General features: G+C 43.5%; 2 protein-coding genes across 2 annotated transcripts in view; one reads left to right on the top strand and one right to left on the bottom strand.

The window, feature by feature from the left end:
- Nucleotides 1-190: 190 nt before the first annotated feature.
- smyd2b (SET and MYND domain containing 2b) lies at nt 191-9,594 on the top strand. Its single transcript, XM_034579828.1, has 12 exons — nt 191-461; nt 2,037-2,100; nt 2,265-2,375; nt 2,468-2,528; nt 3,607-3,731; nt 3,834-3,901; nt 4,859-4,961; nt 5,639-5,749; nt 5,837-5,957; nt 6,565-6,739; nt 7,066-7,174; nt 7,741-9,594. Exons 1-12 carry the CDS (start codon nt 292-294, stop codon nt 7,819-7,821), a joined length of 1,299 nt encoding a protein of 432 aa, XP_034435719.1. The 5' UTR covers nt 191-291; the 3' UTR covers nt 7,822-9,594.
- The window catches only part of LOC117758265 (tyrosine-protein phosphatase non-receptor type 14-like), a 38,497-nt gene continuing 27,291 nt past the window's right edge, over nt 7,882-19,087 (bottom strand). The window contains exons 11-20 of the mRNA XM_034579800.1: nt 18,847-18,907; nt 18,106-18,184; nt 16,672-17,141; nt 15,292-16,581; nt 13,965-14,105; nt 12,789-13,007; nt 11,400-11,528; nt 11,014-11,248; nt 10,658-10,821; nt 7,882-10,402 (exon numbers count right to left, since the gene is read on the bottom strand). Coding sequence (XP_034435691.1) covers nt 10,274-10,402; nt 10,658-10,821; nt 11,014-11,248; nt 11,400-11,528; nt 12,789-13,007; nt 13,965-14,105; nt 15,292-16,581; nt 16,672-17,141; nt 18,106-18,184; nt 18,847-18,907 — 2,917 coding nt within the window. The 3' untranslated portion in view covers nt 7,882-10,273. The remainder of the gene's footprint in view (nt 10,403-10,657; nt 10,822-11,013; nt 11,249-11,399; nt 11,529-12,788; nt 13,008-13,964; nt 14,106-15,291; nt 16,582-16,671; nt 17,142-18,105; nt 18,185-18,846; nt 18,908-19,087) is intronic.

Genomic DNA, 19,087 nt, shown 5'->3' with positions numbered 1-19,087 from the left:
AAAAATATGAATGGAATAAAAACTAATATATACAGTGTAAAAACCTAAAAAAGATGTGGCGTGTGAGAATATGTATATCTTTACGACTTTACTTGCCACAAAAAGTTTTATATAACTTATACTCTATAACTTCCTTGCAGCTGTGTGCATGCTGCGCCTTTTGGATGCTACTACTATGAACTATTATTGGGGAGGGTTCCGCCTTTTGAGTTGGGGGTGCCACATCCCACTTTTCGCTCCTTCCGAGTGAGGAGTCATTCCAGCGTGAAGACGAACTGGAGAAAAGACAAGATGACGGGCAGCATCGAGGGACTCGAGAGGTTCGAGAGTCCGGGAAAAGGACGAGGTCTGCGCGTTTCCAGAGCCTTTAAGGTTGGAGAGCTCCTGTTTTCCAGCCCTGCGTATTCCTACGTGCTGACAGCGAAGGAGAGAGGCTGCTACTGTGAGTTCTGCTTCAACAGGTAATGATCGGTTTAGTTTCTCTAGCTGCATGATTTAATAACTCATTTGATTTCATTGCTGCACTTGCTAAAGTTGATAAAGACAATTGCACCAGATGCAACTTCATGATGATGACGTATAACCTGTGGGAGCATATCCACAAATACTTAGATTAGATTTCTAGTTCTGAAAGCATTGATGATTAAAAAAAGTAATAAACTACAAACCTGTGATTCTCTGTTTACCAAACCCATTCATTAGTGATGCAGACTTAATGATCACTGACACATTCAGCACCACATGGGCTCTTTGTCATAAAAGTGTCACTCCACAGAATCTATTTCGGTCTGTGTGGCTCGTCTTTCTCAATGGCGGTTTCTATATATCGTCTTTCACCTGTCTCTATACCTCCCTGTCAGAAAAGGAAGGATGGCCAATGAGAAAGAGATTCTGTTTCCTGAATGGCATCATGATTACATAATACAGTCTCTATCAACTGCAGCTGTAGTTGGGATTAATGAAGGGGCTGTACCTTGCAAATTATATCACAATGCTAATCTCTTTTGCAGACGAACCAGTTAACAATACTTAAATCAGTCTATGTTTTATGTGATTGTGTTCATGGGTGAATCGTAAGTAAGTTAATCATAAATACAGGTGCATATATTCTCCTCTTAAAGCAATCTGCCTAATTTACCTTAACTTAATCTTAGTCCTCCATAAATACATTAGACCCTGACCATGTCAATGTCCTGAACACATTTCCAACACAAACATGAATTATGGAGACTCATTCAGTTGGCTGCGAGTTTCATAAACCACCTGTTGAGACTCTTCTTTTCCTAGTATGATATAAGATCATCTGATTGTGTGTCGATTTGTTCAGAGTGAATTAAATCCAACATCTTTTTTCACGGCTTGCTTTGACCCAACACTTAACCGGAAGGCAGTGATTTCACACCCTAGAATAACACATGCACTCAGTCCTTGGTGAGATGCCCAAAGTTACACAGGCCAGCGTCAACTCACTAAGATCGTAAATTAATCATTTTGGAAAAAGTTGTAACTACAGGCAGAATTTACATCAAGTCGTGTTTTCCCAGGTTTACACTGTCATGTTTTCCCAACACAAACCCTGAACACAGAGCAGCTTGTCTGGCCTTTGGTTTTAAGTGTCTCCAAAATTGCATCAGTGGACTTTCGGACTGCTTTACTTTTTTCAGTGTGGTGCAGAGACAGGTGGTCCAAACTACGGCCAGCTCTATTAATACCACAGAATGTTTTAAAGCCCTTCATTGCTATCGGTTATGACAGGGCACCAGCAACTGCTCCTTCGAGTCTCAGAGAAGGATTTTTACGTCCATACACACCCACACACTGAGGCAAACAGAAACCCAAAAGATTGAGCTCTGAATTATTGGGAGTGATCTGTGGTATGCAGGTTGACATCCAATGGGCTCTGATGCCTGGGTCGTTTCTACGTGTGTCAGGGGAAGTCATTTGTACAGGGATGTCTGAGAATCTTTCAGTCACTTTTTTATGATGTGCTACTTGTCAACCCCAATATCATAGACTCTCCTTATTGTCATTTGTAGGAAAAACAGATTGGCAAAATGTGGGAAGTGCAGGAAAGCCTTCTACTGCAATGTGAAATGCCAGGTAAGTAACACTCCAACAACCAGGAGAGTGACTGCAATGTAAAAACTCATGTGTGGATGCTCAAAGAATAACAATACAGTGGCCCTATCAACCATATATTGAAGTTTGGTCGGTTGGTCGGTCAATTGATTTTAAATACCATTATGATATTTACATGTGTGTAGAAAGGGGACTGGGCCATGCACAAGCTGGAGTGCTCAGCAATGAATGCATTCGGAGAGAACTGGTGCCCATCAGAGACGTCCCGCCTGGTGGCTCGGATCCTTGCAAAGAAGGTTGGAGTCACACCCAAAAATATCCTGTGTGAGAGTTTTCTGGCACAAACTGTACCATCGTTAACTGTGCTCATTTCCACGGTTTTCCACAGAAAACACAGAAAGAAAGATGTTTGTCTGAGAAGATCTTGCTAATACAAGATGTGCAATCACGTGAGTATTAACTTTAACAACACAGAAAATCATCCATGTTCATTTTTGTCCTTGCTTTGGGGAGGCGACCCTTATAGAAACAAACTAGGGGGGCATTTGTGCAAAATAATAAACCAAATATTATCAAGTGTAACACAGTGCTGGCTTCCTGAAGTACAATGATAAAGTGACTTGTATTACAAGTTAGGGACTAGACATACACACACACTCTGGCAGGTAATAGTATCGATGGCAGTCATGGCGACAATGTGGTCTTGGCATAGTGAGACAAATAAAGGAAGGAGAGCTGTTTATCCCCGTATGGTTAAAGTTGTTGGAGCTTATCAGTGGGGAGGTGAGAAAAGGCTCTCTTAACCAGCAAAGACCTTCAGAGGAAGTGAATTTGATCTACCGCCTGTCTCTCTGTCATGTAGCATGGATGCTGCTCAAGTTGTTAATGTAGAATTCAAATCCAGTCACGAATCAGGTTACCACCGTAACAGCAATGCAGTCTAACTTAAGACGTCCAGTCACATTGAACATTCATATGTAACATGTGAAGAGAGTGAAACTGAAACTGAAACTATCTATAGACTGCATATAAAGATGGACGACGCATCTCCACCTCCTCCTGTTGTACAAAAAATAAGCCAAAATATCCCGGATACTATAGCTATATACTATTTGAAGCCAGAATCTGTAATGATTGACACACGTGCTCGACCAATCAGTCTCAGCTGTCAATCATTTCAAATAACTAATTATAACCAAACTAACCAGGCTGTACTTAACGTGTATTTTGAATTTGAGAATTGGCCCATGTCCCATCAACTAACATGGAGGAGGTGGGGTTTGTGTCCTATTCTGCAGCCAGCCACCAGGGGCCATCAAAATGATTTGGCTTCACTTTTGGGGAGCTGAGATGTCGTCTATGTATTTACAGTGTATGGTTTAACCCAAAGTTGGCCATAAAAAGCAGAAATCTGGGGAATATTTCCTGGCTAATTTAAAATGCCACAAAAGACAAAAAGTCAACTGTCAGTAATTGCATCCAACTAATACAATCAAAATAAAATGTTTACTCCTCTTTCCGTAACAGACGTGGAGGATGTAGATAACGAGAAAAGAGAGATGAACGAGTCAGACATCGCCGGACTGTATCGTTTTTTCTCCAAGCACTTGGACTTTCCTGACCACAAAGAGCTGCTCACGCTGTTCTCCCAGGTACTACACACTATGACTATGTGTGAGTCACTGTGAAACAATCAAAGGATGATGAACACGTATATGAGCAGTGTTTCTTTCTCTGTGTCCTTTATTCAACAGGTTGCTTGTAATGGTTTCACAATAGAGGACGATGAACTATCCCACTTGGGTACAGCAATCTACCCAGAGTAAGAGCAAAAACATTCATACAATACCATTTTATCAAATTGTATGTTCCTTGCACAATCTCTGTTTGAGGACTGATACTCAGAGGATGCCTATTGGACTGTAATAGCTGTCAATCACAGGGTTTCTATGCCACAATGCATACTGTGATTTTATCTTTATTTTACTCTACGTGGGACCATAAATTACAAATCAAAACTCATGCTCTCTTGAAATAGACTTAAAACCACCAATTGAGACCATAATCTACCTAGGAAAATGTTTACTGATGTAATAAATCAAGTTAGGAATAGGGTCATTTTCTGTGGAGCCGCTCTATGCTGATCATTTAGGAGAATACAGGTTTCAGGCACTTCCACACTGGCTTCACTTTCTGGATCCTGAGTCAACATCCATTTTTATATACAGTTTATATCTTGACCATCACCACCACCAAGATCCCACTTTTAGGAGCAGCGGAAACTTGCATATTGCACCTTTGGTATTGCAGATGCATTCAATAGCCAAAATACAAAGGACACATGGCCACTATTTGGAACTCTTTTGTCAAAAGTCAGTATTCAGTCATCCAAAACCCAGACAAGACAACTTCTCTCCTCCAGTTGGTCTTTGGTGGTATAATCCCAACTCCCTGCTGTGGCTGAGGGTGTTGCGTTTTAAAATTGTCCGTGTGAAGGTGAATTTGCCCTCTCAGCTCCTTGTTGAGCTATTTCCAGCCAACCACCCAGGTAATAGCAAGGTCGCTGACATATTTCAGGGACACTCAAGGCCCCTCTGTAGGCACAGTGGTAGCTTACAACTTAAAATAAAGTGGGTATGTCACAGTTTTGTCATTGCTCTGAGCAATAATACGTCTCTCTGCTCCCACCTCATCCATTTTAAGGACGGGGACGTAGAGAGTGGTGTTCTTAACTCTAATCTCTCTCTTTCTCTCTGTATCTGTTTGTCTCTACCCACAGTGTGGCCCTGATTAACCACAGCTGTCTTCACAGCGTCATTGTGACATACAAGGGGACGTCAGCTGAGATTCGGGCCGTGCGGGACATGAAGCCTGGAGACGAAGTGAGGAAAGGGGACAGCTGCCTTGAGAGGGGGTTGGGTCCTTTCATTTTATCTGTGGAGGAGGGCGCCATGTTACTTACAAGCTGGATGAGTGTGTGAAACATCAGATAATTATGTTACAGTCTGTGAGCTTGATTTGATTTGATACAGCAGCTTCATCAGAGCATAGCGAGAAGATCCAATCATTCATGTTTAAAGAAGATAAGATACAGAGCAGCAATTTGTCCATAACACACAAGTAATACAGGAAGTTTGTGGAGATAGAATTATTTGCGTCTTCTTTTTAGGGACAGCTAAAAAAGGTTACTAATCAGTACTCCACGATATGTTTATAATATATACACAATGATTCCAAGGTATAAAAACAAAGAGTTGGGGTTTTATGTGCAAGACAATTTCTCTGCTGAGTGACATACTGGAATTAATTTGCTATCAAACTTGAGTAGTGTATCTCCTAAAATGTTGAATTATTACTTTGAAAAGCTTTTTCTAAATAAGACTATTGTTAAATAGGAGGCTGGTGGGGTTATTTTCAACCCTGACCTTTAACCTGCAGGTTAACAGCCATCAGGCAGCAAATTGAGACATTCAAACAAGAGGACATAATCAGGAATGGACAGAGAGCATTGTTTGGGATTCTCATGTGCTGTGTTTTCATGTGTCGTCTCCACCTGCAGGTGCTCATCAGCTACATAGACCTCCTTTACCCAACAGACGACCGCAACAGCCGACTGAGAGAGTCCTACTATTTCACCTGTGACTGCCAGGAATGTAAAAGTCAGTCCAAAGTAAGGCCCAGTAAAAATAAGTTCCTGAGAACCAACAATGAGTCGCTTCGTTGTTTAACTTATATCTGGCTCTGTTTTCACTTTCAGGACAAGAAAAAGTTGAAAGTACGTAAGCGGAGTGACCCCATCGAGCCGGAGGTCGTCAGCAACATGGTGCGATACGCCAGGAAATCCATCAGAGAGTTCAGAGCCTTCAAACACGTTAAATATATCCTTTAAATGACATTAATAACATGGTCTGTTGTGGTTGACTGCACGTTTGTTATACTTTATTATAGGAGTGCCAGAGTTAACAAAGATTTAAATTTGCTTGTATAATGTTACTTACAGCAGTCTAACAATTTTGTACAAATTTTATGGACAATAGAAAAGCATAGTGAACATACAAAGACAAACAAACAAAAACAAAAAAAACTGTAATATTATTTAGTTGTGATCCATTTAATTAATCCATTTATAAAAGTTCCTGATTTGTGATTTTATAGATTATTCTTTCCATTTCTAGAAGCATCTTTTTATTAAGAACCCCTTGCATCTGTAAATATCTTGCGTGAACATTCATGTTTATTAAGTTTACTTATGAGGCTAATAGGCAATTAACTTCCTTTTGCCTCCGCTTACACTCTATTATGTGCTTTTTTACCACTAGTTTTTAAGTAATTGAGTGTTTTTATTAATAATTATTTGAGATAAAGTTGTGCTTTACTCACATATTTACTCATTGTGGACTTTAGTCTTCAGCAGAGAAATTATCTGACTGTAGAGCAGAGGCTGTGTCCTCAGCGTGTGTTGATGCAGCTTTGACTCGGTGGCACCTCCTAGTGAGCTGCTGGAGATGTGTGAACAGACCCTGGATAAGATGGGGTCCGTCTTTGATGACTGCAACGTCTACATGCTCCACATGATGTACCAGGCCATGGGCGTCTGTCTTTACATGGGAGACCCAGACGGAGCCATCAGATACGGCGAGAAGATCGTCAAACCTTACAAGTAAGAAACCAACTTATTTTCTGCCTGGATTATTTAGTAGTTTCTAAAGAGCGTATTAAATCTAATGTATTATTATTATTCATTTAATTTAAGTCAGTTTTGACAATACCGGAATAATTTTAATGAGTTTTCACCTTCATCCATTATTATGATTACATAATAGGAAGAAGTTACAACTTTACCAAAGGAAATAAGTAGCCTGGGTTGTCATGTGATATCTGCACTATAAGATCCTTGGCTAATCTTTTTTTTATATTATCAAATAAACACATTTGAGATGAATTATTTGTGTTTGAGTAAAATATCTTGAACTCTGCCCCCTGCAGGCAGCTGTATCCCCCCTACTCCTTGAACGTGTCCTCCATGTACCTGAAGCTGGGCAGACTGTACATGGGGATGGAGAAGCCCTCGTTGGGCATCAGCTATCTCAATAAGGTCATTGCACTCTTACATTATAGAGTATATATACATATAAATATACTCTCATACCTCATCCACTTGCTACAGATGACTCTTAATAAATGACTCCACTGGCAAAGTAATAAACAATAATCTTCAGGGTCAGGGTATCATTTGAAATCTTACTCTGACACTTTTGCTGGTACAAGACCTGATCTTTGGTACTGATAACCAAAACATTTAAATATCTCACTTAGAGGAAAGTAAATGTGTTTTTAATTTAGGAAAAGAAGCTGGTTTGTTAAATGTTAAACATTGTAAAGTACAAGCAGCCATGTATTTAATAGTGCAGGGCATATTGTGATATCGACATGTTGTGATATTGACTGATATGACATTTTTCATCTCAAATATTTTTGGCCTTATCGTCCTCCTGGCTTATAACGACTTATCTGGTTAAGTAATTAAGAATAGTTTCTGCTAGTCAGGGCTACAGACACATTTTAGCGTGTACTAAAAAAGTATTGCGGTTCAATCCCCACCAAATCTCTATATATAATGTATATGTTTAATGCTATAAAATGATTTTTGTGTGCCCACAGGCAATGGCCATAATGTTGGTGGCTCACGGGAAAGATCACTTGTACTTGGCAGAGTTGCGCAATGAGATTAAACAAAAATGAAGAGAGGAAAGAAATGACGGGATGTGGCTGATTCCTATGGACTGAATACACTCCTTCACCCAGGAGCTTTACAGAACTGTTCTACTCTTTTCGTTCCTGGATAAAAGATGAGAAGGCGTCCATGTTTTTATGGAAAGATTTATCTACGGATTTCCGTTCTCACGTCAGTGTTACGTATGTTGCAATATGAGTTGTGTGCAGAACTTTTGTACCATTGGGAAGTTGAGAGAAATTAGCTTTTTTTTACTTTCAACCTCATCATAGGACGTTTGAGAAGTTATTTTCCAGACTGTTGATGATTTAGTTTTTGTTTCGTCTTGTGACTGACGCATCAGCTTGACCCTGTCATCCATCAGAGTGGAGATATCTATGTCTATGTGTTGGAATGTTGGGACAACTGCTGTGTCTGTTAAAGCTCCTCAACAGAGAGCTGGGATTGAGGACTGTGTTTTTATTGACATCTTCTGTGCTCTGTGTTAAATATTGTTTCCAGTACTGCTAGAGAAACCCTCTACAACACACACGGTAATACGAGGTAAAAGAAAATGACAAAAAAATTCCTAAATAAACAAATGTGTGGCCACAGTCTTAAAGAAAATAAGGCTTTATTGCATAATAAGCAAGTATGACAGCTTCATACATGTCAGGGGAGAGAAAAACAAAGGACTTGATGCACTGAAAACGCATATACAAAACATATGTACACATACTTTGAAACGTATTTAGGAGTTTTTTGCCAAAAGAAGAAAAGTTGAGGGGGAAAAATTAAATATTAACAAACAGTGGAATGCTTTGTGAGAAAAAAATACTGTCAAAGAGAACTGAAGTGCAACAAAACACTTACACATGTCAAGAGAGAGCTTATACGTATCTGAGAATATATACATTGAAATATAAAAATGCATGCATAGTTTATTATGTTGCGGTATTTTTGGGGTACCAAGTCAAAAAAAGAGGCGAAAAAAAAACTATATAACACATTTGTAGAAATCTTTTTCTCTCACGTGCCCGTTATGTACAAAGTTATTTTGGACACGGCTGGCTTTGCATTACAATTCAGACAAATAAAATAAAAAGTATATTTAAAGTAGCAAGAAAAAAGAAATTCTGCAGAAGGTGATTTAATAAGCGGGATTCAGATACGCAGTTAATCTATTGGGTTTGGATCAGATTAGAAGACACACAGTCGTGTCACTAAAGACATAAAACAAAACCCAAACATCAGTACTCTCCTTCTGCTGAACCTTTACCAAAGAGTTCGGTAAAAGATTTGAAATGTTTAAATTGTTCTTTTGCCAAAATTCAAACTATAAAATACTGATTTAAAGATTTTATCTTTGGAGGTAAAATAAAATAAGGGAATGAATTTACCGAATCCATCAAGGACCCAACAACAAGCCAGGCTCGTTTCATGTGTCAATAAGGCCTAAAGATACAGTATCTGATCAATCTAAGGACACACGTATGCAAATGGTGAAATTATATTTATAAATTATCTCCAATTAACTGGACAGAATTTGAAATGATTTACGGTTTAAAAAAATGTGGCAAGACTCTTGAAATTGCAAGAAGCAAATAATTGTTGAAATGTATTTTCTGTGTTTTTGCATATTAAGGTGGAATCTTAATAGAAATGTTCAAACATTTCAGAAGAAAAAAGGGACGAATCTTTCTGAGATTCACAAGAAAGGCTTTTTGAGCCGAGAGATCTGACATAACTGTCGATGCTCTGTTCAATGGCAAAGGTGACGTCAATAGTGATAGAAATAAATACAAAAAAAACATTTGTTTCAATGTTGAAGTAAATATTTGCTGTATTAATCAATACTCTGTTATTTTAGAACTGTGATTTAAAGGATATGTTTTGTTTGGCAAACCTTTTCTGAGTATACCAAGAGTTTAGTAATAATACTGCTGCCACCTACTGTTCATGCAGCGTAATTCCATTTCTAATAATGGCTCAAAGAAAATTGTGAAAAGTAGCAGGCAGGTGAACTATCCAAACTGTTATTGATTTGTGATTGATTTCTCAAGGTATTTCTCCAGAGACACACACATTCACGTCTGCAGGAGAGACAAGCCGCTCTTTCACCTGACCCGCACGGAGAAAAAGCACAAACATGCTCCACACGGAAAGATCAGGTCCGAGATTAAATCCCAGGGGATAAAAGAATGAAATGTGAAAACACACTGATCAGGAGGAATCGTCCTCAGTTTTTGAAACAGGCCGACACACATCCTCTCCCCGTCGTGAGGTGAGTTTGAACCCAAATCTACACATTTCCATAACCTTCAACTGCCACGAAGAAACCTCAAGGTGAACGTGGAGTCGCTTCTACCTGCGTCTGCTTCCCACCGAGGCCACATCAGCTGTATCGGTCCTCAGGCTTGAGTTAAGTACCGCTGTCGTCATCTGCCACATCGTATAGGGTCAAAGGTCGTGAGCCCGTGATCAGATGAGGCGGGAATTCTTGAGGAACTGGATGAGGACCTGGTAGACAAACTTGTACTGGGAGATGGTCTGAACCATCAGCATCCGCTGATGCCTGAGCTCCGACAACATGTGGGGAACCTCCATTGGCTGAAGTGAGAGGAGGAAGAGAAAACAGACAGTGATTGAAAAACGAGAAATATACAAAGAAAAAAGAAGAAAAGTGAGAAACAAGGCTGTGTAGTGTAAAACGTATTCTGCTGAAAAAGACACTCAGGACATTTAAGTGAGGACAAGAAAGTATGTAAAGAAAGATGTCTCTGAACCAGACTTAAACTTGACTAGAATCCCAACCTGAGTCTTGAATTCTGCAACCCTGACTGTGACCCCCCTCTGCACACGCACCTCATTGTGTTCCAGGCAGCTGATCATGAGCTCGGTGAGGATGACCACGCCGGTACGACCCACCCCGGCGCTACAGTGCACGACCACGGGCGGGTTGAGGCTCTTTGAGGTGTCCAGCATGGAGTTAGTGTGTCTCCTTACAGACTGGATCTCCTCCAGGTACGCTGCATGAAAGAAGACGGAGAGAAAGGTCAGATGTGAGAGGGAATATGAATACAACAGTTTATTTAAAAAAATATCGAATTACTCCTTTATTATTTTTATATATAATATTAAACAATGAAGTCAAAGTGTTTGTTTCATCACTTCTTGTTGCTTCTCTAAATTGATGATGAAAATGACACAGTCCCACTCACAGAGAAATCCCACGACGTATTCAGGACAGCCCTGCTCAGGCCAGTCCGTGTACTGCAGGTGCCAGACCGTCCTCTCCTGGCCAGACAGCAGGTGTTTGACCTTTAACCCCGTGGTGGCGTAGCAGCCCGAGTCCGTGCGGAACTTGGTGGTCACCTTGAACTTGCCGTGCGTGGCCGAGTTGTGTTTGGAGCCCAGTTTGGGCCAGTAGCGGTGACTCTTGGACCGGCCACCCTCCTGCACGGAGGACAAAGATTGATCGGTGATTGGATCAGGGAAAATAGACATACACTCTCACACTCATCGTATTTCACACACACAGACGAGCGGCAGCTGTCCGCACGCTGAAAAATATCCACATGTGGGTGTGCCATGTGTGTGCGTGTACCTCTTCTGCAGTAACCATGGCGATGACGTTGACCCCTTGCTCCCAGACCATCTGCCAGAAGTCGGCACAGGTGTTGGCGAGTGGTCCCTGGGTGGCGATGTAGTGCCACTCCTCCCCTCTGATCATCACCTGGGAAAACACACACCAACAATCAATCACTGCACATGTGAAGTATACAGTCTGCAGTGCAAACAAAATGCAAATAGAGTCACATTTTAGCCTGAGTAAGACATGTATTTAAAATTTTAAATATATTACATTTAAGACCCCGACAATAACCTGATCCACCACTGGAGGGCAGCAGAAACCCCTCTTATGTTTCTCTCCTTTCTCTCTCATTTATAAAACTATCAACTCCTCTTCTCTCACTTTCTTTAGTTTGTCCCTCATTAATAATCATCAGGCCGCACACGGCACTGGAACACATCCCATCTCTGATACACGTAGTGCCGTTACATCATGAGCATGTCCCTGCAGCTGATTCCACCTTGTGACTGTAAACACAGCATTAGGAGACTGATGGGGGGGTAAACAAGGCCTTTTGTTCTGCGGCAGCTACCTTAAATGACAGGGGCGGTGTGTGTGTGTGTGTGTGTGTGTGTGTGTGTGTGGGGGGGGGGGGGGTAAGAGGGTTACACCGTGATAGGCGGCGATTCAGCGCGGCGATCGCAACCTGGATCGCGATTAGGCATACACGCGAAATGCAAACTCATACATACGCACGAGCTTGTGTGCGCACACCATTTTGCGACTACGAATGAATAGAGGGGCTAGTGAGAGCAGCTCAGGCTGACTTAAGAGGGTTTTGGAGTTTGGATCGCATTCTTTGGGAATTCCACGAGCTCTGTGAGCTTAAAGGCCCAAACAGCCTTCAATAGCGGCCTTTCATCCTTTTCCCTCCGAGCCTTTCCCCCCCGCTTAGAAATGACCACAACAAAGACTCGCAAGAGAGAGCTGAGTGTATCAAGTTTATACACTTTGTTTCACTTCATGTTGTGTGATGCGTGTGCAGCAGAGACTGTTATTAACAGTCGAACACATGAATGTTGTGAAGCAGTTTGTGACATATTGTAACTCTAAATGTTTTTTTTCCCAGTCTTTATGAATATTGTGCACTTTCACTACAATCTGACAGATTATCCACTGTAATGTCTGTTTGTGTCGGACTGCACTCATTCACTTGAGTGTGTTTTGCAGCATGTGATTTCATATCTTGAATTTATGATTGTCTAATTTTAAATTCAGTTAGAAATTTAGATATTCATGGTTTCCAAACAGTGGTATACTGTATGCTACCAAACCCCCCACCCCTCATGGGTGAATGCAAGTGTAAATGATTCCTTTTTACACTGTTTGTAAATTTTACACATTTGACCCCATTGAGCCCACCTTGATATGCGAGGCGTTAATGTAGCCCGTGTTGTTCTCCTTGTTGGGAACAAGCTCGACCCGATTCTCTTCGTAAGGAACCACGTCACGGAAGCGGTTGCGTTCCGTGTTCTCGGGCAGAGTCGCCGTGGCGAGGGCGCAGTTCGCCCTCTTCTTGGGCACCTGCTCGTACTCTGTGAAGACCCGCTCCTCTTCCAGCTTCAACTCCAAGGTCTTACACTGGAGAGACGGAGAGAAAGAGAAGAAGAAGAAACCGAGAAGAAAGAGGAGTGGGGTGTTAGTCATTGAATACCAAGTAACACATTATTCAGGGGTTTCTCTTTCAGTCGCCCCTAAAGGGCTTTTATTCGTTTACATTCCACCACAGCTGAGAGACCATTCAGACCAGGAGAATCCAGAAATCTCCTGAAAACATACGTCCACATCTCTTCCCTCACAACTGAATACAGACTTCAAACACTCGGAGCTTGTATAAAGCATCGCCGCAGCTGTAAAAGAGCAGAATATGCAGTGGTGGTATATAAAGCCTGGTTGGGGGCTGTGTGTTTGTTAGGCCAGTCATGTTTGAGAGAGCAGCATCACTGTCTGTGCAGCGCTCGGGTCACATTCTTAACATACCAGCGGGCCCAGAGGCGATAAGCACCACCATGCCACGCGTTCCACAGCCCACTTAGGGCTTGCCCCCGTTAGCTTAGCAACAGTCGGGACAAAGGCTGGTTTTCATGTCTCTGCACTCAAAAGGGAGGAAAACAGACCAGAACTCGAGAAGTAAATTCATTAAATAAATGTGTGAGAGTTGTATTTTGAAAAGGAACAGCCAAACTTTTTTGTCAACAGGTGGACCTCCAGTAATAAAAAAAGAGAACTGGTAAAAAGAGAACTGGTAAAAAGTCAAATTAGGGCTATTAGAGTTATTCTTCTTGAATGGAATGAATCCAGATTAGAAGTAGCCGTGTATATCCAGTAGGATATTTTCAGTCTGAATTGGTTCGTTTAAAAGTACAAAATATATTAAAAAAATTACAATATATGATTAAAGTTTGTGTTAGTAAAACTGCAAATAATATATTTTGTAAGGTAGCACAAACAAAACAGAGGCTTGAAATGATTTCAGTTATTATTTTTTAAAGTTACTTTCTGAAGCATAACTTTCAAAAGCACAGCGCAGCATCTTACCCGTTCGTCGGTAGAAGCCTTGGTGCCGTCCTCCAGGGAACTCTTGGTCGCCGGCATCCGAGCCACGTAGAGGCCGTTGAGGGCGGCCATCATCAGTGGCCGCTTCATGGAGTCCACAGACATCTTCTGCCTCTCCAGCGTCTTCAACAGAGAGGAGAATCCCGGAGTCAAGGTTACAGGTACCGGCAGCATCGCAAGACTGACTGACCTGCCATGGCTTGAGCGCAGTGCGGCGCGCACGTAAATGTGCGTGTGGAGAAGTGGGTGGGGAGAGTTTGACGTGCATGTGCACGTGTGCATTACAATGTGTGTGTGTGTGTGTGTGTGTGTGTGTGTGTGTGTGTGTGTGTGTGTGTGTGTGTGTGTGTGTGTGTGTGTGTGTTCTGTTTGAAGGCTAAACCAGGCTGCACCAATCCCCTTGTATTCTGTCGAAAGGTGAAGCCCCGTCCTCTTTCTCACTGCCTCCAACTTTCCCTTCCATCCTTCCTTTGTCCTCCCTCATTTTTCATTCTTTCCTCCCTTCGTTCTTTTCCTTCCTACCTCCTCAGCCTCGGTGTCTTTACACACTGTCCCTCTGTCACCCTGACTCGTTCCCCGTCTACCAAACTCTGACCCAGATTGCACAGTCCCCTCCTTGCTCTGAGGATTACCTCTCCTAATCCACAATGCTATTAAACCTCCAGGACAGCTCCACCCTGCCCCTCTCCTCCACCTCCCTCACTCCCTGTGGGACAGTCAAAACAACAGCTTGGGTGTCACCAGGAGTACCCTCTATATGTACATGAGAAAAACCACTTGGTAGGAATGAGAGATGTTAGCTGTGGAGTTTTGGATTGAGCAGAGAGATTTATCGTAACCAGAAGTGAGACGGATGATTTGAACTCGTACCTGGACTGTGCTGCTGCATCAAATGTTTGCTCCTTTAACAAACCTACACAAGTGCACCAACCCAAAGAGTAATCTGAGGGATTTATGAGGGTTTTAGCTGCATGGGGAGACTGAGAGCCGAGTGCTACCCTCTCAGGTGCTGAACCCTGGATTACTGCTAATCAGGAGCCATGAAATTAGCACGCAAACAACAGACTGCAACATTTCAGCGTACCACCAGTATGTTGGGTTATTTTACTATTTATCTTCAATTCATTTTATATATATCTCTAGATTTGATATGTATCGATATGTATATCATTTTCTGAGTAATCCATTTGCCATTTTATAAATAATAAATAACATAAATTGTTAAAATCCACGTTGGCACAAATTAAACTATGAATTTAGAGGTTTTCCAAATATTTACAATAGTCGAATTAGCGAATGATGTTCTTACCCTCTGAGCGATTTCCCTCTCCACGATGCTGTCTTCCAGGGAGAACATCTCTGACACCGGCCTCTCTTTGACGGGCTCCTTCCTAACCCGCTCCTTCACACTGGTCAGGTCCGGCTCAGAGATGGATGGACCTAAAACACCTCCGTTCACCCCACCCTGGTCCCCTCGGGTCAGTGTCCCACCAGCACCTGCAACACAGCCTCCTCCAGGACCACCACCGCCGCCGCCCTGGCTCGGCCCAGGTTTGAATGCTCGGCCCTGGGCATGGTTTGGGTCCATTGCTCCCTGGTTGCTCTGTGGTCCTTGATTGTGGTGGTGAGTGTGGTTGTGGGAGTGGTTGCGGATCTGAGCGTTGCTGGGAGGTCTGGGGGGACCCGGGTACTCTGGAGGGGGTTTGTTGGGCAGTTTGGCCAGAGCTGCCTGGAGCTGAGCGCTGATGCTGATGTCCTCGTTCAGGCCTGGGATTTGAACGTCCAGCTCAGGCCTCTCTTCTTCCTCCTCCTCCTCTTCTTCGCTCTCACTACTATGTATAAGCATGGTAGCATTAGAAAGAGTCTTTTGATGCTGGTAGGCCACCGCTGCAGGTGGTGCTGCAGCAGCCTCGTGTGCTTTCTGGGCAGGTATCTGCTTGGGCACCTCCTTTGTCTGCGGAGGTGGAGGCTGGGGCTGCGGTTGTTGCTGAGGGGTTTGGGGCTGGGGCATTGATTGGGGCTGAGGCGGCATCACATGTTCTCTGAGAGTATTCCTCCGATGAAGCGGAGCATTCATGCCTTTCATCACCAAGCCCTCCATCCCTCCTCCTCTCATGCTGCTGATCACCTCCATACTGTGTCTCTTGCCCAGGGTGGAGCGGTGCTTAGCAGCTGCAGTCAACGGTTCGCTGACCTCCTGAAGGGACTGGTGCACAACAGCTGAGCTGTCCGGCTGAAAGGTCTTGACCGACAGCTGCACCATGCGGGTGACCAGCTCCGGACTGCTGCCCCCGATGCAGCGGTGGCGGTGGCTGGCGAGGTCCGGTGTACTGGTGGCCGGGCGGAAGGAGCTGGAGGGGTAAGGTGGAGGAGGTCGCGACATGTGGTTTCTCAGCATGTTGGCAGTAGCTGCATAGCTTCCCGCATTGGTGCCCTGTTGTTTGGTGTTTGCCAACTCAGGTGTGCTGACAGTGTGAGAGATGGAGGTTCCTACACCGCCGCCTCCACCACCGTTGACACAGGGTGAGTGACAGGGGCCCTGGCTGTTGGCTGGTCCTCCCTGATGAGGGCCATGGGACACTGGCTTACTGTAGCTGATCTGCAAGATGGAGAAAAATAACAGAAATTTAGACAAGAGCAAGAAACCCAAAAATCAAAGAGTAGAACAATTTATTCAATCCAGCTCTACCTGTGGTGTGTAAGGTCCAGGGCTGGGCCCCAGGCCATGATAGGGGCCCCTCTCCCTCATCTCTGGCTGGCTGTACACCAGAGCTTCAGGCTGGCGGTAAGCACAGGCGTTACTGATGTTCAAACTGCGCAGCGACTGGCTGTGGAGATCGTGGTGCGCGGGGAGCATGCGCCGCTTCTGCCTCATGACGGCATCGTACTCAGGCGTGGGCCGGTAGGACGGAGCAATGATGGCGCTGTGGCGGTGGCTTGGGATGTAGTCAGGGCGCATAAGCTCACTGCCGGGGATGCTGAGGTTGGAGGAGATCGGCGAGGGTGGGACGAAGGTTTGGGAGTGGTTGAGGGAGCTCAGGCTGGGGCTGCTGTACATGCTTCCATTGGGCACGGTACCATTTCGGAAAGGATAGTCCGAGGGGCAGCGGTCCAGACTCGTTTCTGACTTGTAGTAGGGTTCATCATGGAAGATGCTGTCTAAAAAGCACAAGAGAAAGGACGTTTGAATAAAGAGAGTAATGAAAAATAAACTGTGGTGCTTTTTTATGATTTTTAATGCACCAAATCAGTTTCTCCAGTATTCCTTGAAATGAAGCCAGTGCAGAACATGAAACATGATAAACTCAGAAAAGTGAATACATTTAATGAAAAAAATGCCTTTCTCAGTCACCAGTTCAAGAGCTGATTGAGAGAATTACAGCCATATCTCAAAAATCATCATTGTTGGTTTCTGGCTGCACAGAAGCACAAACTAACATAGAAAAATATTCTGAATATTTCCTACCAGTGGGAACAGTATAGATTTGGAGGATGTTCTTCCCACAATAATGAAGGAGACAGAGCATGTCTTTATTTGACAATGGAACGTTCTCTCATCTCGTGTGAACGGTCTCAAGCCCACAAACCGGCAGGCGCACACAATCTCCGTCCACGCAGACAGTGTGTGATGCCTGAGGTCACACTCCAGAAATGATCTCACACCCTCGCATAGTAGCAACACCCAGAATGTTTTTTTTTTCCACACACGCTCTGTTTTTTACTGTCAGGCATGACAGAACGCTTTTCGGATTATGAGGCGGACTGAGTGTGTGAACAAGTTAATGAAAGAGCGAGGCGTAAATGAGGTCACCGCTCGGCACTACTAACGTTGCGGCTCTAATTGGTTGGGGCAATTGTTTGAAAAATGCAATTGGTCGTGAGTCACACGCCGGATGGGAAGGGCACAATTAGCTCCATTGAGATGCTTTGGTTATTATGAGGGAGGCAGAAATCATAAATCCCAGTGTGGTTAAAGCAGTGGGCTGGAGGGGTGGAAACTTGCGCTAAATGCGTTTGTTGTTGTCCGTGTGTGTGTCCGTGTGTGTGTGTGTGTGTGTGTGTGTGTGTGTGTGTGTGTGTGTGTGTGTGTGTGTGTGTGTGTGTGTGTGTTTTATACACATACCTTGCGAGCTCTGTGGGTCCTGATAATGCTCTCCATACTGGGAATGCATAGACTGGAAGTTACAGGACTGGGGCCGCGACTGAATAAAGAAACACATTGAATGCAACACGGTTAAGAAGAGGTAATTAATTGCAATTCTCCGTATACATCAAGTTATATTTTTTATAATTATCCACAAATGTCAAAACAGACTCTAAATTAACTTACGAACTTTCTTTGCATTACTAAGCAAAGCCATTACTTTACCACAAGTCATTACCACAACAGGTGATAATGACTGACTCAGACCTCCTCTGAGGCCGTGGAGCTGTCAAACGCCGATGCCTGCGCTTCTCACTACAGAGACATCTGAGGACTTGACTGGACTGACTGAGCAGCTATTGTGCCACATTTAGCGTAGCCATTGTCTGGCCAGCGGGGAAAGGAGACTCGCAAATCACTGCCTTCATTGTCGCAGCGGAAATGAGCCCGAGCAACACCCTTGCAAACTTTCCAGCAACACCCACCACACCAGCAGAGCATGTTTAAAACCGAGGCTCCGCAGCACAATTAAGAGCTGGCCTGAGTGGGAGAGCGGGGTCAGATCTGTAAACCACGGCTGCTTCTGTCTTCCCTCTCTGTCTCCTGGCTCCTGGCTCATTTACACAGGCCAGAAGGCAATAATAAAAATAAACAGGGCTGCGACGAAACACTGAGCAAAAAACCAGTGACATTAAAAAGAGAAAATGCTTCTGACGGTACCAGAGAGAGGCGGTGGGTCCAGGTGGGTCTCCTCCGGATTGGTGCAGGTGAGTGAGTGGGCCTGCAGAGAAAGAAAGATGATGAATCACAAAAGAAAAGCACCGTGAACTCTGCATCGTTACACAATCAGTTTTTTTGTGTTACATTTTTTTATATAACCCTCAAAAGGTTGGTGAACTCGACTGGAAAATATAAAAGGCAGATAAAAACCGGATTTAAATGTTTGTAGCGGCCTTCAGTC

The sequence above is a fragment of the Hippoglossus hippoglossus genome, chromosome 24 (genome assembly GCF_009819705.1).
Source record: "Hippoglossus hippoglossus isolate fHipHip1 chromosome 24, fHipHip1.pri, whole genome shotgun sequence".
Taxonomy (NCBI): Eukaryota; Metazoa; Chordata; class Actinopteri; order Pleuronectiformes; family Pleuronectidae; genus Hippoglossus; species Hippoglossus hippoglossus.
This window is presented reverse-complemented; position numbering and strand designations above follow the sequence as displayed.

Excerpts from the sequence above, each read along its gene's own strand:
- smyd2b (XM_034579828.1), top strand. The coding sequence starts at position 292 with ATGACGGGCAGCATCGAGGGACTCGAGAGGTTCGAGAGTCCGGGAAAA. Across the intron at positions 2,101-2,264 it reads ACTGCAATGTGAAATGCCAG|AAAGGGGACTGGGCCATGCA; the intron begins GTAAGTAACACT and ends ACATGTGTGTAG. Across the intron at positions 5,958-6,564 it reads AGCCTTCAAACACGTTAAAT|CTCCTAGTGAGCTGCTGGAG; the intron begins ATATCCTTTAAA and ends ACTCGGTGGCAC.